General features: G+C 38.4%; 1 protein-coding gene across 1 annotated transcript in view; it reads right to left on the reverse strand.

The window, feature by feature from the left end:
• Positions 1–25,975, reverse strand: part of LOC150079392 (integrin alpha-PS2-like) — a 514,720-nt gene that overhangs the window by 327,745 nt on the left and 161,000 nt on the right. The window contains exon 4 of the mRNA XM_090382299.1: positions 7,803–7,926. Coding sequence (XP_090238425.1) covers positions 7,803–7,926 — 124 coding nt within the window. The remainder of the gene's footprint in view (positions 1–7,802; positions 7,927–25,975) is intronic.

The following is a 25,975-nucleotide window of genomic DNA, read 5'->3' on the forward strand; positions in this document are numbered from 1 at the left end:
ATGACATTCTGAAAACGGAGGACTGCGTGCGACACAGTTTCGTGTAGCATCTCATTGGGGATGTTGGCTACACGCTGTTTAATGACGGCGCCTCCGTAGCCAGGTGGGAAGGAGCAGCAGTGCGTAGCACACGCTTCTTGATTAGACCGAGGTTTGAGCCCGTCACCACCAAATACGGAGGATGCGGAAAGGTCAGGGAATGACCACCGCATATCCCGGAGCAATATGGCCTTAGTTGCTAATGCTCCTAAAAACCAAATAACAACAACAACAACAGCTGTTTAATGCTTGCTTTAAAATCGACAAACGTCTGTATGTCGCCACGGTAAACTCTGCCTTTCAGGTATCCCCATAGCCAGAAATCACTGGGATTGAGATGTGTGATCAGGCTGACCAGAACTGCGGAAAGTCTCTAGAAATGATTTCCGGATGTTGAACGGAGCAGTTCCTTCACTTGTCGACCAACGTGGGGAGGGGCACGAACACTACGGTCTCCAAGCATTGCCCTTTTTGAAGAGCGAGAATAATGTGATCTCAAAAGGGCACACTACCGTGCACTAGTTACAGTACACCTTACGAGGCCATGAGATATAGACTCTTTAAAGAAAAATGGTCCGATTACAAACCCTGCTGTGAATCCACACCATACTGTAACGTATGGACTTTGTAGTGGTCTTTCATGCACAGCAGATGGACGAGAAGTTCCCCATATTCGACAGTTTTGTGCATTTACAGCCCCATGAAGAGTGAAATGTGCCTCATCAGACCACAAGATCATTCAGGCCCATGTATCATCAAGTTCCATACGAGCCAGAAATCGTGGAGCAAAGTCTATTCGTTGTTGCTGATCACAAGACTTTAGTTCTTGCACTATGTGAATCTTGTACGGGAACCAGCGTAAAATTATTCGAAGCACTTTACGTACAGTAGACCAAAGAAGGTTAAAGTCTCTTGATACACCTCTGGCACTACTGACTGGTAGTGTTTCGCATTCTGACCATTGCAATCGCCCCTTCATCCACTACCTCCGTTCCGATACGTGGTCGTCCCCTAACTGAAATTACACCTAACTCCACGGTCGGTCGCTTCAAATTTCTTTATTAGTTTTCGAAGCACCACTGACAAGGTCAAAGGTCCTTTACGCAAACCTTTAAGTTTCCGATATTGACGTCATGCTGCATTAGCGTTACTGTTATTCAGGTAGAACAGTTTTACTAAAAGAGCACGTTCTTTTTTGTAAGAGCCACAATGGTTATTGACGGTGGCGTTGGCATTTCTACTTTTATTTAACAGGACGTCATTTGCGTAAACAGCGTGTCTTGAAGTAAATGACAACTTTTACATATGTGCAGCGCCGTTTTCCCCCTGGTGGCAGAAATTTGAACTCCCCCCCCTTCTACAAATCGCTTTCCCATACCCTAAATGACATCCCCGCCGATTTTCACAGAGCTAACTCTAACCGTTTTGAAACTAGGGTCTCCTGAATAGGGAAACTTATTTTATAACCACCCGGTATATCTCAATTTATTTATATCTGAAGCCATAAATTTCCTGCCATAAATTCTATACGTCCATACATCTGATGCTTGGCCCTTTAATAAAATAACCAAACACAATATATATGGGTCATTAAGGTTCAAACAATTAAATGATATATATTTTTCTTTTTCAAACGTTGTGTTATTTCCGAACTCATCCGTCTGTAATATTTTTTTCACTACCCATCAGCAATGTAATAACCCTTTCAAGTCTTTTAACCTATACCACTTCCAGAAAGAGGTCTATTGAAAAGCCTGGTTAAGCTTTGAAAGGGTTCTCACTGTAAATATTTGCGCATCTTTATGACCTGTGTTATATATTTATCGCAGTTAGCGCTGATAAACATTATACAACCACGTTATTAATAAAGCCATAAAATCCATTAGTACTGCAGCCTAAAATTCGTTTCTGGTCTATAAACAAAAGCCGTGTTAAATCATCGGAAAATGAATGCATTACTACTGTCAAGTTCATATACTAAGAAAGGTGTCGCTAGCATCGGGTTACTGTTGTAAAGTGTACAAAGTTTTTATTCATCTAATCGCTTAACTTCTTGGAGTAAGTCTAGTGATTCATCTTAGTAAAATAGATTTCTCTAGCTCCCAACGTACTTCTCCATGATTGCGAGGCATCTACTGACACTCTATACTAAGAGTGACAAGGAAGCGAACCATGTTTTTACGGTCACATTAAGATATAGGTGTCACTGCCCTACATCGCCAGTTTGGCAGACATTCCTTTGGTGTCATGTGGTGCACCAACTGTCACGTGACAGTGGATGTGCTGGGAGGCGACATAGTTCAAATATCTAACTTCTTTGTGGCGCAAGGACCGCTCAGCGATACTGTCTTGTTTGGCAAACCGTCAGTATGATTACATCTTCTCAGTCGGAACGATATTGTTTCGTAAAGATTTTATCGTCCAAGCAGAACTGGCATTTGAAGAAACAACTGTCTTCAGAGAAGCATTCATCCGAAGATTTACATATACACTCGTGTCCAAAAATTAAATTACAATCAGTATTTTTCAGCATACTTAGATAAATTTTTAAATGAAACATATATAATTTAAATAGATAAATACGAATATAACACCGAAATACGATATTAAGCTTCAGGAACACAAAAGTTCTTCCTACAACAGCACCACTCATTTTTAATCTGACGCGATACAAACGTATCTGATTAAATTTTTTTCTGTGGAAGCGTCACTAGATATTTTGACACCTATGGCTACATATCAGAGATGCACCTTTTTCATAAAAATAATTAATTTATAGTACTGTATATTAATTAATGTTTTGAGTTAATTATAATATTATTTAAATTAGAATTAAATTATAAAAAATAATTCTTGTTAAATTATTATCCACGAAACTGTACAGTACTTTTATAAAAAGGGGGTGGGCTTTTATAATGATTGATTTAGATATGCGAACGTGTTGTCTTACGTAGTGATCCCTGAACAACGTAGTTCAACTTCGCCGTGGTACACGGCGATGATATTTAACTCTGTAAATTGGTCAGAAATAAGTACAACGCTATGTTTGTGCAGTGTAGTTCTTGTGTCCTTTAGTTTTTTTCTGGCCACCTGGCTACTAGGAAGTCGCAATTACCATGTCCGCAGTTACAGTGAAAGAATATAGAATATGCTCCTATCCCTCAAGTACTGGAGACCAGAACCATCACTGTGGCAATGGTCTGATGGTATGTAGAGATATCTATCATTGAGGAGAGCACCTTGGCTATTCAAAGGAGCAAGAATTCATTGGGACGAGATGAATAAGTCCTGTTGTGAAACGCTCCAGATGTGCCATAAGCCTTGAATGTATTTCATCGGCGATAAATCCTCTTTCATATTGTTCAGCTGGCCGACCAAATTTCTTCAAGGCGATTAAATTCTTCGGAAGGAGTGACCAGCCAATCTTTGGATATGAATCCATTTAGGCATTTCTGGAAGACGAAATGGGGTTTGCTGACCTAAACACAGAACCTTTCATGTGCTAAGATTTCCTCATGTTGAGGAGTGGCATTTATTACTACCAATACTTATCATTAGTCTTATGAACTGCATGAAACACTGTGCGAGCTGGTTTTTTCTCCTTTTTTTTTTTCCAGGGTTGATCATACTTCCTATTAAAAGCGTGACTGGTTCCTTAATTTACAGACAAACTTCCTATTAAAAGAGCTACAGACAAACAGCACTACTTCAGCATGACTTGATAGGCTTTAAGGATAATCAGAGAAAACACACCCGTGTTTTAATACAGCAAAATGCAAGGTGCACTTGGTGAACGGCAACCCAAAAATAACTTATATACAGTACTTGGTAGGATTGGATTAGAAAGAGTAGAGGAAAGGGATTTGGAAATCACGATATGGTTGGACAGGAAGTCCTCCGAACAGTGTAGAGAGGCTGTTTTGATGATTTATCGGCCATTTGCTTTTAGAGATAGGAGAGTCATAATCCCACTATATTAAGAGCAATTGTAGTAAGATTACACCTGGAATGCTATCTCCAAATATGGAGACTGCACCTAAGAAAACATGAAACTTTTTGAAAGGATCTAAAGACAGGCAACCCGCTTGGTGAGATTTGTAAAAGGGCACCATTATGAAGAAAGACTTTCGGGTATGCGTGCTGTCGAGCTTGGCAACTATGAGTCTTATAGGAGACCGATTAATCGCGACCAAACAATACAAAATGTTGATCACAAAGTAAATCATAATTTCTAGTCATCCAACCTATTGAAGGCAAAGGTTTGTAAACACAAGTTTTACAAGGAAACATATTTAAATATTCTTTTAAATACATAATATGATAATACGACGTAGCAAAAGTTGTAGTACTGAGAACAGACAGTTAAATAGCCGAATCATTAGTGTCAGATTAAATTATTCTATTTATAACTACATTTTTTTATAGATTTTGTATATAAAATTTTTAGTACGTTTAAAAACGTTAACAATGTCCAAATTTAATTTATACAGTGCTTGAGGCTTTACAATAAAAATTTTCGTTATTAAATTTATTGAGCGACTTTGTTCCATTGTCATTAACAGGTTGAATTTTGAAAAAGATCTGCTGTTCCAAAGTTATAGCGATGTTTTTGTAAGAAGGAATTGTGGAAGATTATGGAATCGAAACTGAACCAAAACCTCTCCAGAAGCCCACAAAACGCGCTCTGAAAATTTGATATCGATCCAACTTTTCCTTCTCGAGTAATGCCCGAAACATGTTTTCATTTGTATGTGTAGATTTCTAATGGAAGGGGGATAGACTTGGAAAAACACAAGCTTAAAGTTTGGTGTTGATTAGCCTTTTCTATAGAGCAGTGCCAACATCCAACATCCATATAACTCGAAATTTGTAGCTAAAATATAATTCCCAGTTTGTTCTCATTTTAATGAAATTTGGGATGGCAAAACAAATCCTTCTAAAGGATTGAAATATAAAATTTCGTGAAAATCCGTCCACTGGAAGTTGAGTTGTTATATGCGGGCGGGTAGACAGATAGGCGGATGGACATGTAGTGAAAACAATACGCGCTTTACGCATTTCTCACTGTGCATAAAAATTATGCTAATCGACTTATTATCTGCACTAAATGTACAGATAATAAATCGATAAGAAGATACAAACAGGTAGACTATATTCACATGTAGTATAAATTGATTTCCTGGCAATATTAATAGATGGATATAGGCAGATGTTTAATTTAGATATTGTACCTATTTGTATTTTCTCCTTTCGGCCCATATCCGTCTGCTTATAGTCAGGAAGACAGAGACACAAGAGGTAGAAAGTTAGGTACAAACAGATTCTATAAATATAGCCTAGGACAGAGAGAGAGAGAGAGAGAGAGAGGTTAATCTGAGGTACAAAATTTAAACCGACACAGGAAGATAGAAAAGGAAGAAAACGCATAATCTGTAGATGAAGACTAGGATGCATGTGTGTGTTTGTGCGTCTGCGCGGGCACGGGTGTGTTTGCCAGCACAAATCGGGAATGTAAATATTTTTATTACTATTCCATGTGGCTCTAACCATAGTCATAATTTCTATTTATCTTCTAAACCAGGTCTCTACCATTTGGTACTATTACCAAGTGACAGCGTCTTGGCATTACGCTTGTCTTAAAATATAACTCGCTTGGCATTCTGCCGGTCACGTAACTTCCAGGAACAGGAAGCGCCCATTCACGACATGACGAAGTGCGGACATATGCCAGAAACGGAGGCGGGAGGAAAGGGGGGGGGGGAATCGGATCTGTCAGATCTTTAAACTTTGTCATCGTCACAGTGTGAAAACGTCTCACGACTGCACTACTGTTTCCTCAGGTACATTCGTTATCGCGACAGGAGAGAAACGAACCTACCTATTAACATTCGTAACCGGAGTTGCCGCCAGAATGCCGTGTATCCATGGCAACCACACAAAAGGGCTCATTTGATTCGAAGATATGTTTCTATGAACACAAAAGAATGGAACTGCAGAGAATATTCCATCTTACCTCACTCAATAATTTCTCAGATTCTTTGAAGGGTTCTAAGAAATTGGCAGGGGAAGAGAAAGGAAAAATTGGGAGAGGGATGACTATATCTCCTACTAGTCAAGGTATTTCCCATCAGTAACGTTGTCAATCAGGAAGTAATTTTCATGCATGACAGTGTTTGAATCAACTGTACATCATTGTTCTTGTTCATTTCTCTGAAGTCTACACATTATCACGGCAGAATGACTATATAACCAGTTTGATCACAAAATTGGTTGCGGTGACGTTTACAGACGAGGTCACTTTCTTCTCATGATCTCAATATTTTACATCTGGTGGGAACTAACATATTATATTTATCTACAGTTGAAGGCCGGAAAGGTACCGGAAACCAGCCTGATGAGTGCACCTGACTCACGGCTTGTGATGTCACAGCATCGCTTCCTGCCCTGGATGTGGCGAAATTACGAAAAGGATAATTTACACCTCAGATCAGAATGGCCATAAAGTGATTTAAGACCGAATTTTACTACCACAAAGTAGTAACTACACGTGTTTATTACTGTTAGTGAAGAATAATGCTTAGGTCATCAAGAAAGTAAGCGATAGAATTATGAGTGCCAATGTATCGAAAAGATATTGTTAGTGGTTATCTACAACAAGAGCATTACAGTTTGAACAATAAAAACTGGTGTTGAGGGAGAGGGGAAGAAGAAATAGGGGGGGGGGATTTGATAGTACGTCAGAGGTCACGATTAAACTTCTGTCGATGACTCTGAGCCTCTTGATGACATAAGCGAACATTAAATTCTCACCCTGGAAAGGACTAAAGAGCAAACCGTAAGTAGTTTATCACTGTGCTGGTAGAGGATTGATATAACATTAGATCGCCGGGTCACGAAACAGGTCACGAATGGCGTTCACAAAATGACCGTGTCGTTTTATCGCACGAGTGGGAAATGTGTGCCAAGAACACTCAGGCACGCCCTTATCGCCAAGAAAACTTGCAAGTCTGGAAGCAGTGTAAGGAGATAGCTGCTGTAGAGACAGTCTGACACTTTCATAATTATAATGTACTGCTTGCAGGGATAGGAAAAAGTTTTTTTCTAGTTGCTGGGAGACTTTTTATCGCTCCCCAGAGAGAAGTTTGTGGCTACAAGGAGAAGTTCGTACATCATAATGCAGCATAAAGAAGTTAATCGAGCGGTGGTAATCTCAAGTTCTCAAGTAGGTACACATAATGAATAATAGTGTCGATGATTGCTGTCATGTATTTCCGTGACCTTGTCACTTTACTGGCAAAGGGTCAGACAATGGTTCAGAAAGAAAAATGATGCACCCCTCCAGCTCTCGTATGCAATCTTTTGTAGAGGCGTAATTACACACCAACCCAACACATTGCCATTTCACAGCAACTGGTTGTGCGGATACGCTAATGAACAAGATTTATTGGCTAAAAACTTCAGTATCATATTCTTTGGTGGTCGTTCAGACTCTAATGGAGCCTTTCTGAATATGTCTTAGATTATGTGACAAGAACTTGTTCCGTATACTAGCGATTATATTGTGAGGGGGAGTTGTTAATGGTTCCATTGCATTGATCTTTAACCCACCTACCGAAGCAACACAAAATACTCTTCAATATGGTTTCACGAGAGGTGACGTTCCAATATATAAAACACATATGGCACCAAAGAACATACTGGCAGCTGGAGTTAATGAAAAATGCATGCAGCATAATGAAGGATTTCTTTCTTGGCTTACTTACATTTCTGGCGACAGGGTGAGTATTCTTCGAACCTGCTCAAAGAGTCTTCAGCAATCCAGCATGTGCCAACTGGCTCTCTTCTCTGTAGGTTAGCGGAGAAATACACGTACCTAGGAGCACACGCCTGAAAAAGAAGTGTTCAAGAATAAGATGGGGTGAACGCTTCAGCGAGCGCACACACATATACAAACACACAGAAACTAGACGGTTCAAGGTATCTTACTCAGCAACCTTCACGGAAAGGGAAAGTATTGCTGAAAACTGCCAATTCAAGGTCGGAAATTTCTAAATTATGAATGAACGGGTATGTCATCGACTAAATAATCTAACAGTTTAAAGAGAAAAAAAAAATCATGCCCCTATTTTCCACGAGCTCCGTGTAAGATTTAAATATGGACAACCTACCTTATATAATGAAATACATTATATTAGCAAGACGGAGGGAGACACTTAATTTTTACTAGCTAACAGAATAAGAACATTCGTTTAACCAAAGAAATTTAGGCAAATTTTTAGAAAATTATTTTATTATATCTCCTAATTACGATAGTATCTGTTTAATCGCACTTCGAGCAAGGATTATGCTAGTAATTTTATTTTTAATCTTTCTTTTCATGGCCCAGACATTTTTAAGATCAATAATCTTCTTTACAATGATCGTTTACAATAACCATTATATAGTATGAATCAGAGCTGTAATACTCAATATGTTCTACGTTGATAATGATATTAGTAAATTAATAAGAGGAGTTTACCTCAATATAGTACGTGGAACACTTCCGTATGATACCCTCCAGAAATTAAAACGGAAAAAACGAAAAAATCGACAACTTACCGGTACATTAAAGTAAAATATAAATAATTAAAGTAAATTATAAATAATTAAATAATCAATTTAACACAATTCAAAATCAATTCAAAACAATTAAAATTCAAATTAACGCAATTAAAAGAATCTAACGAAAATATTCAAAACGATTTTCCTTCCTGAAGCTGACAATGCTTTTCGACCGACTGTCGTGATCACAGGAATGAAAATTATCGAATCAGGCTAAACCTGCAACTTAAATAGTGATTATGTGTCTTCGCGCATGCGCGTAAAGGTCCACGCATCGGAGATCAAATATGGCCGCCGAACATTAACAGAATTCTCGTGTAATTTAATTTCAACGGTTTCTGCAATTAATAGTCGCGTATAATTACGTTGAACGTTAAGTATTTTGGCCTCGTTAAATAAAAAAGTATGTTTTTCGTTAATGGCATGAAAGGCTAATTCTGACGCTGCTGAACGAGAAGCACGAACAGAGGCTTCGTGTTGATTTACACGGATATTAAGAGAAAACCGCGTGGAACCCTGATAAGACGAGTCGCAATCACCGCAAGAAATGTTGTATACTAGATCATTAATTTGTGTTGCGAACGCCGAAAGAACCGAGCGATTGTTCAGTATAGTGTGTAACTTCCGTATAGGCCTAGCTATAATTTTAAATTCGGTATCTTTAAAGAATCTGTTAAGCTGTTTGTGCCACTGTTCAACATATGGGACAGAAATAAAGTATTTTTTGATATTACTATTGTTGATTGGTGCAGTATTTTGTATCCTATCCTTAGCTTGTACCCTAATTCGATTTATTGTGTTAATGGGATAACCCCTGTTCAAGAATCTGCTAGTTAATATTTGTATTTCTGAGTCTAAAGCAGAATCCGTCGTTGAATATTTATAGGCATTTAGAAATTGATTAAAGATAATCGATCTTTTGTAGGTGAACGGGTGGTAGCTATTATAATGTAGAAGCATACCGGTGTTTGTGGGTTTTCGATAGATGCTAAATTGTATTTTGTTCGAGTCCCGGGTAAGCGTGAAATTTAGAAAGTTTAATGACTTAGTATCCGTATCTTCCCTTTCCAATGTAAATTTGAGTCTAGAATGAATATTGTTAAACGAATGTAAAATATCTTGGATAGTACTACTATCGGTAATAACTAGAACATCGTCTAAATACCTCCCATAGTATGTGATACGGGGACGAAAAGGTGTCAAATGTATCTGCTCAATCGTTGAGAGATAGATCTCTGACATTAAGCCACTCAGGCTCAAACCCATTGGTAATCCAAAAATTTGTTTTTACACCTTGTCTCGAAAGGTGATGTAGTTAGCCTCAACTAATAGTTTAATTAAGTGAAAAATCTCCTTTATAGGCAGCTTCGTATAATTAATCGGTGTCGAGTTTTTATTTAACATATCCCAAATAATATCTAATGTGTATTCAACGTTTACATTCGTATATAATGATGTAACATCTAATGAGAATAAATTGTCATTGTCGCCGAGTCTACAGTCTTTAAGATTATTAAATAATGTATCGTAATTCTTAATCCCAAATTGTATAACCTGTCTAAAAGGTTTTATAATGTTATATACATGTGTGGCTAAGGCTGAAAATGCCGAGTTCCTGTAGGAAACAATAGGTCGAATCGGAAATCCAGGCTTGTGTAATTTTACCTGACCAAAAAGTGCAGGAATATTGTATGTTCTGGACTTCAATTCCTTCAACTGAACCATAGTAATGTAGTCGTTTTTACGATATGTGGTTAACGTTTTATTGTATTGATTTACCAAATTGGTAAACAGTGTCGGGTCCACTTCACAATAAGTGGAGCTATCAGATACAACTGAATCTAACTTATTAATATAATCATGTTTATCTAGTATTACCACTGTATCTCCTTTATCTGCCCTCTGTATAATAATGTCCTTATTTTCTCGAAGTTCTCGTAAAGCTGAACTGTCATGTGTATTCAATTTAGGAAGTCGTGTTTCTTTTATGTTATTCACTACTTGGTTAACTTGTTGAATAAATACATCTTTTTGTGGAACACTACGAAGTCCAAATTCAAAATCAATTACGCATTGTTTTTTTGGCAGCTTTCGAGGTGGTAAATTATAATTTAATCCTTTGGATAAAAGTGAAATCTGGTCCTGCGATAGTGTACACGAGGAAAGATTTGTAACCTGTTGATGTGTCGGTTCGTTGGATACTGGGTGAGGGGGTGTTCGTGAACTAGCCGACATATTCTGTGGTAGTGCGTTATGTGTCTGTGGGGGGGGGATGTCACCCAACTCGTGTGAACTTGGTCGCAAGCTCGCGACAATGTGTTAGAATTCGTATGAACGTGTCTTGAACTATTCGATAATGTTTGCAACTTATTAACGTGTCTGTTTTTTATTTCTGAGGCTTGTGCTTCCCGTCGCAAATCTATGGAGGTCTTCAAATCTATGGAGGACATCATATGTAGGTGGCGCCGGACCGTACGGTCACGTATGTGTGTTGCTCTCAGTAAACATTAAAATTAATGAAGTTATGCCTAAGTTTATAAGGTGATTTAAGTATCGTTATAATCCTCAAGTGACTCTGAAGAAGAAGACACCAACTTCAAGGCGACCAAGGCACCCAGGTATTTATTATTTGCAGTTCCTTTTCATATTACAGAATCTCATAATCGGACATGATCAAGCTGTATTAACGCTCGGAAAATTGACCAGCACCACTTACCGCTGCCGGCTACAGATCAAGGTCAGATTCCACTGCTGTAGGTTAGTACAGTACAGTACTTGCGATCAGTTGCCCTGGCGATACGCGTCAATTACTAATTCCTGGAAATTCACCCCCTCCCCCGGAAACAGATTAACTGCATTCCTAAAGTCGGTGACAAGCTTTCTGAACTAAATACTGTACCACTAATTTAGCCGGTTAAACTTTCAAACACGAGCATTTCCCATCAGGCATCCAAATATGACCGAGTTAAATGAAGTCTTCATCACAGCTGAATGTAAATTATGCAAATTAAACACTGACCTATGCATTATTTGTGTTACGTGCTACGCTACGTTTTGTGGATCATGCCTCAAAATTGATTTAAAAAAGATGAACAAGCAACGGAGACGCAATTTTTCATGTCTTTCTTGCAAGGAAATACCAGACAGTGACTCCCTCAACGGTGCATCAAGGGCACCTCCCCAACCTACTGAGGTACCCTGCACATCAACCGAAACTACATCATCCGCACAGAAAAATAAAGCCATCCTACCACACCCCAGCATAAGCACCACACCGGAAACTTCCGATCAGCAGATACAAATCGCCGATGGCAACAATCATTCCCCCACAGACGACAGCGCTACCTCCACGTCTCTGTTGCAACACACAGCCATTCCACGACGCCCTGGAGGAGTCATATATGATGTAGCTACCTCGGCCACAAAGTGCACCCAAACGGTAACAACTTTGATGCACAGGGAAAACTGCCTGCAGATAAGTGATGATTATGTAATGCTCATAAACACGCAGCTGAATACGCTTATTAATGAGATTAAGCAAATCAAAGCCCAAAACTCAAGCCTACTTGAAGAAATACAACAACTCAAGGCACAAGTAGTTGCAAATAAATTCACTGTACTGAACCTGCCTTCTACCACAGAACCCAACCTTCAAAATAGCAAAAGAGAACAACCCACTAATCAACTGAACAGGAAAGATGCAGATTTAAGTGAAGATAACTCTACCAAACCTGCATCTAACATCACCGGAGATAGCCGCTCAAAGACCTCTCAAGTGGCCCCCTCTACAGTATCGACCCTAAATAATACCAAACCTAAAATGTTAGAGCAGACAATTCAAACTGGAAAGAGTCCATTAATACCCACATTGGCAGAAGAAGTCACCAGCCAAAAAGACGATCATAAAATCCAAAAGATCCCACCAGCAAGGCTTACAAACTGCATGCACTCCCTGCCCAAGTCTCTTTTCTCCGATCAACAGGTTCACTCAAAAGAAACCGGGATCATATATTCAACCCATCAGAATATGGAACGTGGAAGACAAAAGGGAAAAACAGGTGGCACACAACACTCCATTAAGGGGAATCACTCATATTCGTACAATATCACAGCGGTCCAGACTCGCGGGCAAATCTTTGTTTCTCGACTGGAACCAACTACTAAACCAGGCAGCATTAAGGCCATGTTTGCAGAACGTCACAGTATAAATATTGATGTGAGACAGAGAAGAACTAGGTACCCAACTTACGCATCTTTCATCCTTACCTGCCACCCAGAGATGATGAGCTTCGTGTTGGATCCAAGGCTATGGCCCCCTGGAACTCTCGTCAAACCCTTCCTAGACCAGACACCAAGAACTGCAATAAACCACCAAAATCATCAACAAATACAATAGCAATTAAAACTACCAAGCTGCCAAGCCATAGAAACACAGAAGAATTCAAATGAATCTACTGAGAACAAAACTACTATAGGAAACAATATGTCCACATATCAATCAATCCAACTACCAGCCGTTTATGATGTCAATTCCCAAGGCTGCAAACCTGTCTCTAATATCCCTGTACATATCACAACGCACAATAGACCAATGCGGCCCCAAAAAAGAAACCTGCCACCTGTACGAACTCCGATTGCTAAGGCTACCACCATTCGAATTGTCTTTCAAAATGCAAGAAGTATCTGTAACAAGCTAAACATTGTCGAACAGCTTCTACTCTCGAAAACCCTGGATGTCCTCTGTATCGCTGAAACATGGCTTGGGAATGGCCAGGACTCAATTGCCTGTGCACCTCAGGCTGGTTACCAGATGCTCTGCTCCTCTAGAGTGGATCGTAGAGGAGGGGGAGTCGCAATACTCTACAATACCACCCTCTTTTCATTGGTACATTCTGTGGTAAGCCAATCCCTTGCATTTGAAGCTGCCATGGTGTCCCTCAAGCTTAACACCTACTTGATAGACATAGCAACAGTATATATTCTACCAGGTCCAAACAGTGATATCATTGAAGATGTAATCCATTGGCTAGTGAATCACCTCCACGCCTCTGCTAAGCACATTGTTTGTGGAGATTTCAATCTTCCACCTACTCTCGCACATCTTAGTAGGATACTCGTTAGCAGTATGGAGTCAATGGGTATCAGCCTTCTCAACTGCCACCCCACGAGAGGACCCAATCTCTTAGATTTGGTATTCTCCTCAGCAACATGCGACCTCTTAGACAACCCTCACGATCTCTTTCAATCCGATCACGAACCCATTGCCATACTCCTGCACTTAGCCGCACCTAACTTCAATATTCAAGGCCCAAAAAAGAAAAAAGAAATAACATCCCCCAAATTCATTGATCCACCACGATGTCTCGAAGCCGCATCCTCCATCCCTTGGGAAGTTCTCAACAATTGCGATCTCCAGTTGGCTGTGGACCTCATGACCAGGTGGATCCGGACCATTGCCAACTACGGAGCGACAAGGACTGTCTACATCACTCCCCGTTCAAGAGCTTGGTGGACGCCTCCACTGAACAAAACCTTCCAAGAAAAACAAAATCTGCATAAGAAATGGAAAGAGTCAGGCGCTGTACAAGATCGGATTGCCTTCTCCAGAGCAAGGGCAGTGTTCAACCGCCAGAAATCATCTGCAATCAAAGAGCATCTAAAAGCAACCCTACAAAAAGGCAAACCATTTTACGACTCTCGGCATACAGGAATCCCTAAAACACTGGATCTTGAACTGTGGATGGACCACATTGCACGGTTCTCGAACAAGGTGGCCCCGACATATCCAGCCAACTTACCTGTCAACAACATCCCTACGGATATTCTCGCCACCGTTAGCATCACCAGGAAGCAGCTTATAACTGCTATAAATGGATTGCCACCCACCGCAACCGCAGGCCCTGACCTCGTGCCACAATTCATGATCAAGTGTCTCAGCACGTTTATCATCGATCCACTACTCTCAATTTTTAACCGTATCTTAACGCAGCACTACTTCCCCCCTCTCTGGAACAGATATGCTGTGAGACCACATCCTAAATGCCAATCTGCATCCCTCATTAAACAGTTCAGGCCAATCTCTCGCTCTTCCAGCCTCTTGAAACTTATGGAGAAGGCATTACTTTCAACCATCACAAATCAAATCATGCCTCACAAACCCCCACAAATTCACTATGCCATTCCCGGAAGATCCACAGTCACCAATTTAACTTCCATAACCAGCACCATTCTCAGTGCACTAGAAGCCAAAGCAGAACTTGCCGTTACGTATGTCGACCTGGAAGCCGCCTTCGACTCAATCAACATTCCCTCACTCGTTCACCTCCTAGAAAATTACTTCCATATAAAAGGTGACTTGTTGTGGTTTATAACAACCCTGCTATCAGATAGAATCATTGTTCTTACAGCAGAACAAGAGATAATCTCAAGAAAAATCACTGCAGGAGTTCCCCAAGGCGGAGTCCTCTCCGGAGCATTATTTACTGCAGTCATTATTCCGTTTGTTCAAGAGAGAGAAGATATAATTTGCTATGCTGACGATATTAAGTTACACACCCAGATTAACCCGGGGGAACATATCTCAAAAATTAATGAAAAGATCAATCGAAAGGTACACGAGTTAGAATCCTATCTCCATCAATTTGGACTACTTATTAATCCTGCAAAATCAGCCCAAATTGTCTTTTCGTTGAAGCACCAACCCACTGAAGTCCAAGTTTCTCTAAATGGCATTCTCCTTCCAGTGGTAAATACACATACAGACCTGGGAGTAGTTTTCGATTGCAAACTGACCTTCAAGCCCCACATTGACAAGCTCATAACAAAATTCTCCAAAATGCGGTGGATCACCAAACAACAACTACTTCACGTTAAGGATCTGGATGTGACTCGGCGGTACGTATACACCTCTGTATACTCCGTCGTGTTATACGCCTCAGAAATATGGGCATCTGCAGCCCCCACGAATATCAAGCGTGTGTACTCCTCCGAATACTGGCTCCTTCGTTGGGTCACACATAAACATCATCGTCCACCCCAGCAAAGAACAACTGCGATGGCAACCGCACTGAACTTTGCACGACTGCCGAACCTTATAATGGAAAGACGCCTCACCCTAACTGTCAAAATGACCACTGGAATAATCTCAGAGCCAAGCATATGGGAACTGTGCAGCTGGAGGATCCCTCAACCCGGACTGAGATCATCTCCAACACTTATATCCAACCATAACAGACTAGCCCTTAGCGACCGCTTTCTCCCCAAGCAGATGCTTATCACAGTCCAAGCAATCGAAGGCGACCTCTACAAATTTGTCAAGGACCGCAAATACCGGAGGGAGATTCTTGATGACCTACTCTCATCCAGGCAAACTGCACAGTAATGTCGCAATATAATAAATTTAAATAGGATATCTGTATAATATTGTATATAATGTCAAAAATACTGTATAACATTCTTATGAATATTGTGAATAATTTAACTGAAACGTATTATATTATTGGCCCTGGGGGATGAACCCGAACCTCGATGTGGGCCCCGTCCTCAAGGCCTTTGTACACCAGCCAATGTGAAGCCCCTGGCATTCCTGCCGTGAAGGGTAAATTGTATACATTCTTTGTACACAATAAAGATTATATTTATTTATATTTATTTATTTATTCAATACAGACCAATCGTTCGGATATTTTACTTTAATGTACCGGTAAGTTGTCGATTTTTTCGTTTTTTCCGTTTTAATTTCTGGAGGGTATCATACGGAAGTGTTCCACGTACTATATTGAGGTAAACTCCTCTTATTAATTTACTAATAACCATTATAGCAATCTTCTCTTTTGTTTATACAGTAGTTCGCTTTCGACAACCATTAGTATTACATTCGTGCCTAGATTATCGAAAGCTTTTATTGTAGTTGGGATTTTTTTTTCTTATAATAATCTAGGTGGGTAATGTAAATTTAAACCCAATTTTGTAATTAAAAAAAAAAAAGACAATTTAACAACTGAAATGAGCAAAAAAGTTCAAAAGTTGGGATCCAACTTCAGTAAAAAATTCCGTCCCACAACAATTATTTGCAGCAGACATTTCCTTGTCACCAGAAAATTTCTCACCTAAGGATCAGAAAGTTTTATAAACAGGTGGAAGATATTGAGAAGTAGATCAAGTGAACAGGAGTTCAATCAGTAAAAGATAGTCTTTATGTAATGGAAGCCAGGTGGCAGTGCAGACAGGGGGACCCTCAGTGTTCGTCAGACCTCTGGTCCAATGACATATCACACATAATGTCTGTCCTGTATGACAATGTAGTGATTTCGTCACTTGTTTGGAGAGGTTTGTGTTCAAATCCCGTTGGTGACTGCAGAATTTCTTACAGGTATCTTCAATCAGAGCTGTATAGTTAGCCGAGAGTGCAGGAGGATACGGATTTTTCAGATCACACAGCATGCACATAACCGATTTACTGCCACTAGAATTGCTGTACTATGATAATTGCACGTGATACGCTAATGAACAAGATTTATTGGCTAAAAACTCTTCAGTATCAGGTGGTCGTTCAGACTCTAATGGAGCCTTTCAGAATATGTCTTAGATTATGTGACGAGAAGTTGTTCCGTATACTAGCGATTATATTGATGGGAGATGGTTAATTGTTCCGTTTCATTCGTCCAAACCAACCACAAATGTCTACACATGAACTTCTAAACGATCCTCATATTACGAATACAATTTGTATCGTTTGCATTTCTGGCTTTCTGCCAAACAACAATTCGATATACAGCTCCATAGCAAGGAAGTCTGAACACCCTTAATTTAGTCTCGAACAGTCGACAGCTGCTTAATAATACAATGCATTAGCAAACAAAACTGTAATCTGTTAACTTCATACTCGTATACTGAATTATGATTTCTTTTCTATGATTAAGCGTAAGCGGCTTATTTTCCTAACCTTTATAAGGCTTGTGTTTGTAATTAACTCTGTGCTAGCATTCGATCAGAATAATCCAAAGATAAATATTTAGTTGTCTGCAAAATGACATATTGAACTAACTCACTCAGTGTACGTTGCCTTGGACAAACAAATCAATGAAACAGGTACGTCTTATAATGAGAGATTTTGGGCGCGAAAATTACAGCCTTTCTGAATTTCTTATAGAGCATCACTTTTCTCCCTAATCCTTTTAATATTTCGTTACATGCCATTAAGGCGTAAGATGTTTAGTCTTGTATTAACGTAACCTAGTAGTGAGAAAGGACGCTTGATGCTGCATCACACTAATGGCCCAAAGCACCAACAATGTAAACAGACTAAGCTTCACAACGGCAGTTCAAAGGTGCTCCCACGTTTTCGCCAAAAGATGGCACTTGGTCTGTGCTAATGGAAGACAAAGGTTATAAATCTGGACGAGAAGCAAGGACGTCATTGTGAGGTTATGAGTTAAGCCGTGTTGATAACGGTGCTAGAACTTCAAGAATCAAGCTGCAACAACTTCAGTAATTTGTTGTCAGAGCATTAAATTTCTGCTAAGAGAGGAACAAGGATGGTAGCAATGCAGAAAGTGCTTCAAGAAGGTAAATAAGGCTTAATTCCACTATAAATATAACGCTATGAACACTGGCAGAGTTAATAAGGATAGTTCGGCCTATCTGTAAATTGTGAGATGGCTGGAAGATGTTCAAATATAACAGAGGTTCGACAAATATGTTCGCTGTATAATTTAATGTTATATTACACTACCTAAGATGACTAGCTTTGCAAGGGTTGCAATTATAAAACCCTGAAAACTTGAGACATTCAAAGGTACAATCCTACAACTCTACTAATTATTCTTTTGTTTACTATTGTAACGTTGTCAAGTGATATTTAAGGCGCCCTCTTTCATAACTAATACCAAGTTTGCGATGTTAGTAAACTTAAAATTTCGAAATCACCAGCCACAGTAAAATCTGCGTTCTCTTAGCACAAAGGAAAAACACCACCCTTGCCAATTGGCCATGAAAGTTAATCATGTAAAGAAATCTGAAGTATTTACACTTTCTGACTTTTACGATATTCGTAAATTGATAATGACTTCCTTGATAAGGATTTCCTCTCACACAAGGTGCCAATACTAATTGGAAATTTTAATACCTCATTAATTAATGCGTTTAAAAAATGCCAAGGTGTACACCCCTACGGTTTTCTTAGTATGCATTCAAAATTTCAGATCTCTAGGTTTCATTATCTAGGTGGTGCTATATTGCGTAGTATAGTACACAGGCTATTTCAATTAAAAGGCAAGGGGATATATCTCATATATCTCGCTTATTTTTAGGTTTAAGCTATTTGTTATCTGGACCTATTTTTGTCATATTTGGGCTGAAATTTCTGAATTTGATTTTAAGCTGGATTAAGTATACGATTTCTAATTTTAAAATTTGCCAAATCAATTGCATTCCCAATGGGAAAGTTGTTCCATGTCCTTGTTTAGTCTAAAACTATCATCGATGTATTTCTGAAACGAAAGTAAACCAATCATTTTAACGGGAGAAAAATAATAGAAAGTGAAGAGACGCAACACAAACTGCTCTCACGCAGCGAAGCTGTTCTTCAGCTAAACACGCGTACTGAAGAGTGAACATCATCACATGAACCGCTTTATTTTACTTTTTATTTTTCCAAAAAAAATCGGTTTGCCTTCATTTCAGATATAGAGAACTTTCTAATTAAAAAAAAAGTAGTTAATTAGGAAATTCTTAAATTCATAAATTGTATATGTAAACGATAATACAAATATGTAGTCTAATTTTAAAATTCAAATTCATCAAATTAAAAAAAAAGCGAGTAAACTCCAATGCCTTTTAACTGAAACACCCTTTAATATACGTAAGAGTATATATGGTACGAAAAAGATCGAGAATATTTCGTATAAGTAAAAATACGAAGCTATGATGACGAGAAAATCACTTTAATCGAAATACTCGATTCTAATAGAACTCAATAAAATGGTAATAATAGCAGGACGAATCTCAGAGGCCGATATCGCAATGGTTTATTCACTATTTTATATAATCACTATTTGGTTCTTTCCGTGTTAAAATGTAAGGAGATGCTTGCCTGTGTTGGCCCAGCAATGATTAAACAATAATTCACTAGAAAAGACAGTAAGCTTGTCTAGCGTCTTTATGCCTATAAAATGCGTATGTTTGAAGGGTCACTATTTGTTCCGCAGAGTAAAAAATTGAAGTTCTTAGTAGTAGTCTAAGCTTGAAACTAATTACTTCGATAATGGGTAAAACGCGCTAGTAAACTTTCGTTCAGTTATCGGCAGAAATCGAAACCTGGAGTTTTCCATTTAGCCTACTCATCTATACGAGGTGCCATCAGACCCAAAAACCCCAAAACTGGGCGATTTCCTCATACACTCCAGACAGCCCCTTTCAAATATATCTCTAATAAAGCAACACCTTATAAATACCATCAATAAACTTCCCAATAAAACTACAATTGGTCCTGACGGTTTTCCTCTATTCATGGTTAAAGTGTGCAGTGCCTTCATTGTGGAGCCCCTTCTGTCAATCTTTAATCAGATATTAAATTCCGGGCCAATCCCGACAATATGGAATCACTACAGGGTACAACCCATACCCAAAAGAAGAAACCCTAAGGAACCTAAGGACTTCAGACCGATCTCGGTGGGCTGCACTCTATTAAAAGTGTTTGAGAAAACTATCTTATCAGCACTGATCGAACAATGCTTCTCTCATAGACCCAAACATCTGCATACTGTGATCCCCAAACGATCTACATATACAAACTTACTAGACACCCTGTTTAAAATTCAAACTGCTCTGAACAATAAATCTCACCTGGATGTCATCTTCCTTGATATTTCATCTGCTTATGATAAGCTCTCAATTCCCACTCTCATCTACATTCTGGAAAAATACTTTGGCATTACAGGAAGCCTGCTAAAAGCCATCAGCCTCATCCTGACGCCAAGACTACTCATCATCAGCCATAAATCCTTCAAACAGGAGCGTGTTGTAACGCGGGGAGTACCACAGGGAGGTGTCCTGTTCGGTTTATGGTTCGCCGCGGCCCTTGAACCTTTCCTCGCAAGGTACACTGATTTCTCATCATATGCAGATGACCTCAAATTATATATAAAATCAAATGACCCTGAACAAACCCACCTGATAAACCCGCCGTCCTGATCAACAGCCTTATAACCCATCTACTGCAGATAGGTCTGGAGCTAAACATATCTAAATCAGCCCAAATCACATTTACAAAAAAGAGAATCAAAAATGACATCACAGCCTATCATAACGGAGTGCAGATAAGGAAAGTGAAGTCTCACACCGACCTCGGCTTGACTTGGGACGAGGGCCTCACTTTTCAAAACCATTTCTCGACCATGAAAACTAAGACTTTCTCGGCGATGTGGGCAATTCGACAAGAGCTGACGGGGTTACTCCACGTCGATGTAGTCGGAGGATATGTCCAGTGGTGCCTACAATCAATCGCACTATATGCATCACCAATCTGGTCTTCTGCACCGACCTCGTACATAAACAGATTCCTGGCAGTCGAGTACTGGGTAATGCGATGGATGAACAGAGTCACGGGCAGCGCATTCACCATCTCCAGGGCTGTTTTATATGCCAACTTAAATATCACTCCCTGGAGAGTTCACATTGAATCCAGGAATATTCTTCTTCTGTCCAGATGCTAGCTGGTGTGATTGACGCCCCCAGTCTTCACGGAGTTATCGCTACTCCACGTGCTGGACGCAGTAATGACAATCCTACTTACCGTTGCATTCTACACTATCCAACCTGTGCTGTCTGAAGAACTTCTTTCCGAACAACGCAGCCCCCATTTTCAATACATTGGCAATAGATCCTGTGAAATACTGTGAAAGCAAGCAGTACAGAGTTAAGAGCCTCTCTGAAGTTTACAGCTTGCTTGAACTATAGAAGTATGAAGAAGAAGCTTGAACTAGAAAAAAGCTACGAACTTGAACTTTATAAATAGGAAGGAATGACCAAAATATAAAATAGCTGTTGGACATCTACTTTTAAATGGTACTGTGAATAATTTCCTCTTCTAAAGTTGTCGATAATTACATTCTGGCCGACCGGGCTAGCCGAGTGGGTAAAGTACCTGCCCGGCAACACAAAGGTCGCGGGTTCGATTCTCGCCTCGGGCTTGGATCAAAGTACTGCAATAAACCTTGGGAGGTGCAATATGGCCACAGAAACCGATGCGCCAACAACTACCAAATCAAAAAAAAAAAAAAAAAAAAAAACATTCTGTAAATAATACTGTAAATGATTCGCACTTCTGTAAATATTGTAAACATGATTTGTAAATATTGCATTGTAAAAATTGCCATTCTTGCATTTTTGTACACCCTTCCAGCCGTTCGGCTGTGTAAAAGGTGTGAAAGCAATCACTTGCTAATAATAAACGGATTTAATAATAATAATATACCAACTATGCCATCTAAAGAAAAAAATAGTGGTAAAAGCCTGAGAATCATGAGTAGTTTCAAGGGAAAATCTAGCAACTTCACTGACTAATATTTCTTTCGTTTACCATTGTAAGTTTGTCAACCGGTATTTATGCTACAATGCCTCCTTGCATTAATAATATTACAGACTTCTTGAGTGAAAGGTATGACGTAGGAATTAATAATTAAGATTTAATTTTAAAATTTTAAATTAATTTTAAATGTTTTTGTTTTTTAATTTTTAAATTTTTTTATAATTTTTTGAATTTACTTATTTACAGATGTTTCCAGATGTTTCTGAATCCACTTTAGGATTCTGTTACCAACACAAAGCAAAAATGACCCAGTTTATTTTCACCTTTAGGTGAAATCGAGTGGGTCATCTCCACTCGGTTTACTTTGACCTCCAATGAGATCAAAGGAAACCGGATTTTCCTTCGATCTTTGTTTGAAGATGGCCGTGTTTATTTTTTCTTTGACTTAACAACAGAATATTAAAGTACATTCTAAAATTTCGCTTATAACTAAACAATTAATTTGGTACATGGAATATTCTGATATACGTTTCTCAGCAATACAGAGTCAATAAACAAAGGGTTGCGTTTGAAACGTGAAGTTATTAATTATTTTAATCTAATTTTAATGGAGAAAGCCTGTTTTTAAATACGCGCTTCATATGACGAAAACCAAAATCGATTTTTAAAAAAGTGCCATTGTACTTGCTTGAATACACATTTTCTTCGATTCCTGTAGACAAAAAAAAAAAAAAAAAAAAAAAAGAGTCTATATCGTTGCTAGAAACAAAGTTATAAAATATTTCATGGAATTCTACAGCGAATGATCCGGACTGTTCACAATCTATTACATAACGAAAGAGGCCCGTGTACACACTCTTGGATGCCCATTTATAACAGGTATCGCTATTGTATTCGTGTATGTGGTGATTTTAATTTATAAAATGGTTTTAGAGTCTTAAATTAATCGTAAATAACGACACGTTAATACACTACTAATAGTTGCGAACCATAAATTTGAAGGCCGAGGAAGTTCTGTATATTTACAAGTATTCACGCAAGCTGGAAATATGGTTTAACTTTCAGCAATTTATCGAATACACACACTATTTATTTATTATGAAGCAAAAATTACCAAGAATCCAGTTTATGATATCAACCAAAATTAAATGAAATAATTAAAAAAAATAAATACGAAATTAAGTAATTGATGCGTTTGCGAAATAACAGCAGCTGAATCCGCAGTGTAATGGATGAAATAGTTTCTTGTGTGCTTCTATTACTTTGAGTATACGTAATCAAATACAAACTTTAAAGTATTCCGATATTCTTTTGACAAAAAGTTGAATGAAGTGAAATAAATGAGATACATAAATAAAAAAGCATATCATCGGGAAGGGAATTTACTGATTAAATAAGCTAATCACTGGACCATCGTCCAGTGGTTAGCTTATTGAACCGGAACTTTATTTTTAACCTTTAAACCAACCTCCACGGTATTCTCCGATCCACTTGGATCGCAAATATCACGGACAAGTCGGTCATACACTCTAGCATACCTCCGGGTAAAGTAAAATTACTGTTTTTAATATGTATCGTAGAAGTATACTAAATGTGTAATCGTAGTACTGTATTTAAAGTTAACATTTATAACACGCACTTTCGACTTATCGAAAACATTTATTACCAGCTTGTGGTAAATAAGTGTTTTTTTTGAAATTTTCTTTTTCCAGCACAGTTGTAATCCCTACTTCGAATGGGAATATTAGTTTTTATATTGTGACACTTGAAATACCTCAGACCTTTCAGGATTGAGACTTAGCCAAACCAAGTACGAAAAGATAAACAAAAAAAAAAAAAAAAAATGAATAAATACCAACACGCGAAGCTTCATTACAGATATTGGGTAGAATCGATCACGCTACGCAACGAACCAAACTCTAACGGCACCAGGGATTTCTCCATCTCTGCGTTGTATACATCATGTGTCACAGTACACTGTCAAGGCCACAGATTTTAAAAAGTGTATGGGGAGTGGAAGGTGTGTAGTGTTGTGTACCGTTGTTCTTCTGACCTTTTAGCCGTTAGGCCCTGTGGGATCCAGCACAGGGAGGCAGGTCAGGTACTCAGCACATTTTATAAGTACTCTGGCAAGCCCTGCCACCTAACTCAGGCTGTGTGAAAACAATAAGTAATAAGCTGTAGAATTATTTTGTTCAGAAGAAATTAAAATAAAAACATCAACATGTAAAAAAAAAAAAATGTATCGCCATAAGTATGACACTGCATAATGGAATTATATTTTTGCCTTTCCTGAATAAAAAAAAAAAATAATTTATCTGGCGTCTTATAAAGTGACGATTTTCAGATCGTTAGCCACTGCCACTGGGGGAAAATGTAGCAGCTATCTTTTCTTTAGAACGCTCAAGGGGAAAATGGAGAGAAAAGAGATGAGGAACACGTGTCGGGACGGCCTTTGGGGATGTACGAAAAGTGGTTAACACGATTGTAATCTACCTTTACATTTCTTGTAGAGAACTGAGGTCTGATGCAGTAAGGAGTTGAGGGGCGTATTATGCATAATATGGGTTCGATAGCTATATAGCACGCGTAAAGGAAAGAACTCCAATTTTGAGGAAGCAATTAAACAGTGGATAAAAAAAAAAAAAAACATATCATTCGGTAAATTTTAATACATTTTAACAATAAATTTTTATAAAACTAATTAAGAGCTTGCATTCTGACAGAATTAAAAATTACCAAACTGACAAGTTAAATATGAACTGAAATAATTTCATTTATTCAAACAAATGGCCTAACGACACTGATAAAATATATTCAAAATTTAAACAAACCAGTTGGAAATGGAACTTTATTTATTTAACTAATGAATCTATTTTTATAAAAAATTACGTAACAGAAGGCATCACCTAAGTCACCTCCTGTCATATACATCTTTGGCAAAGCCATATAAAATGAAAATAATTCTTCAGTGAATAAAATAAACAAATTTTAGATGGATATTAGGTTTGCTAAAAAGCACTTAAGTTTCATGAATTGATAACAGACCGTAATCGTCAGAATGACTCAATGACAAATTTTTTAAATATGAAAAACATGCTCGTTGCATGGAAGACAATTTTAAGCAGATTAAATATCCGACTAAACGGAGCGCCTAAAAGTAATTATTCCTCCTCCTTTCTTCAAGGCCTGCTCACCATGCTTACGAACTAGGCGAATTGGGCAAATAGGCTTATACCGAACCAACTCCTTTAATTAAAAAAAAAAAATCCAGCACCCTGACGTGGACTACGTACAGTTTGCCAATGATAAGTTCTCCAGAGTGCACCTCATCTCTTCTCTATCTCAAACCCCATCGGTCCTATCGCGCAATAATTAAATCCATATCTAAATTACTACAGAACATGTTAATGTCACAATTTAAAACAAGTTTCTTAGCCAATATAATGACTCGCTCTCAGAAATCTGTGACATGTACATATAAAAGTCAACACATACACATTTGGATAACTGTTTTATGTCATACGGCAAATTCGGCCTGACCTTATTCTATAATTCCTGAGTGAAATAATATAATGCGAATGTTAAAATGTACAGTGAATAAAAACAAAAATTACATCTTACACTAATCCGAGAATATTTTAAGTGGTAACTATTCAATATATTTTAACAGTTGACTTATTTCAAAATCATTATCTGAACATTTGTACATTCCCCCATCAAATAGAGATATGTGCGAATATGTTATCCAGGATCGACAAATTTATAAATTCGCTTCTGCTCTCTGGAGATGAGCTTTGTTAATAT

This window comes from Mastigoproctus giganteus, chromosome 10, assembly GCF_048544385.1.
Source record: "Mastigoproctus giganteus isolate SK-2022 chromosome 10, ASM4854438v1, whole genome shotgun sequence".
NCBI lineage: Eukaryota > Metazoa > Arthropoda > Arachnida > Uropygi > Thelyphonidae > Mastigoproctus > Mastigoproctus giganteus.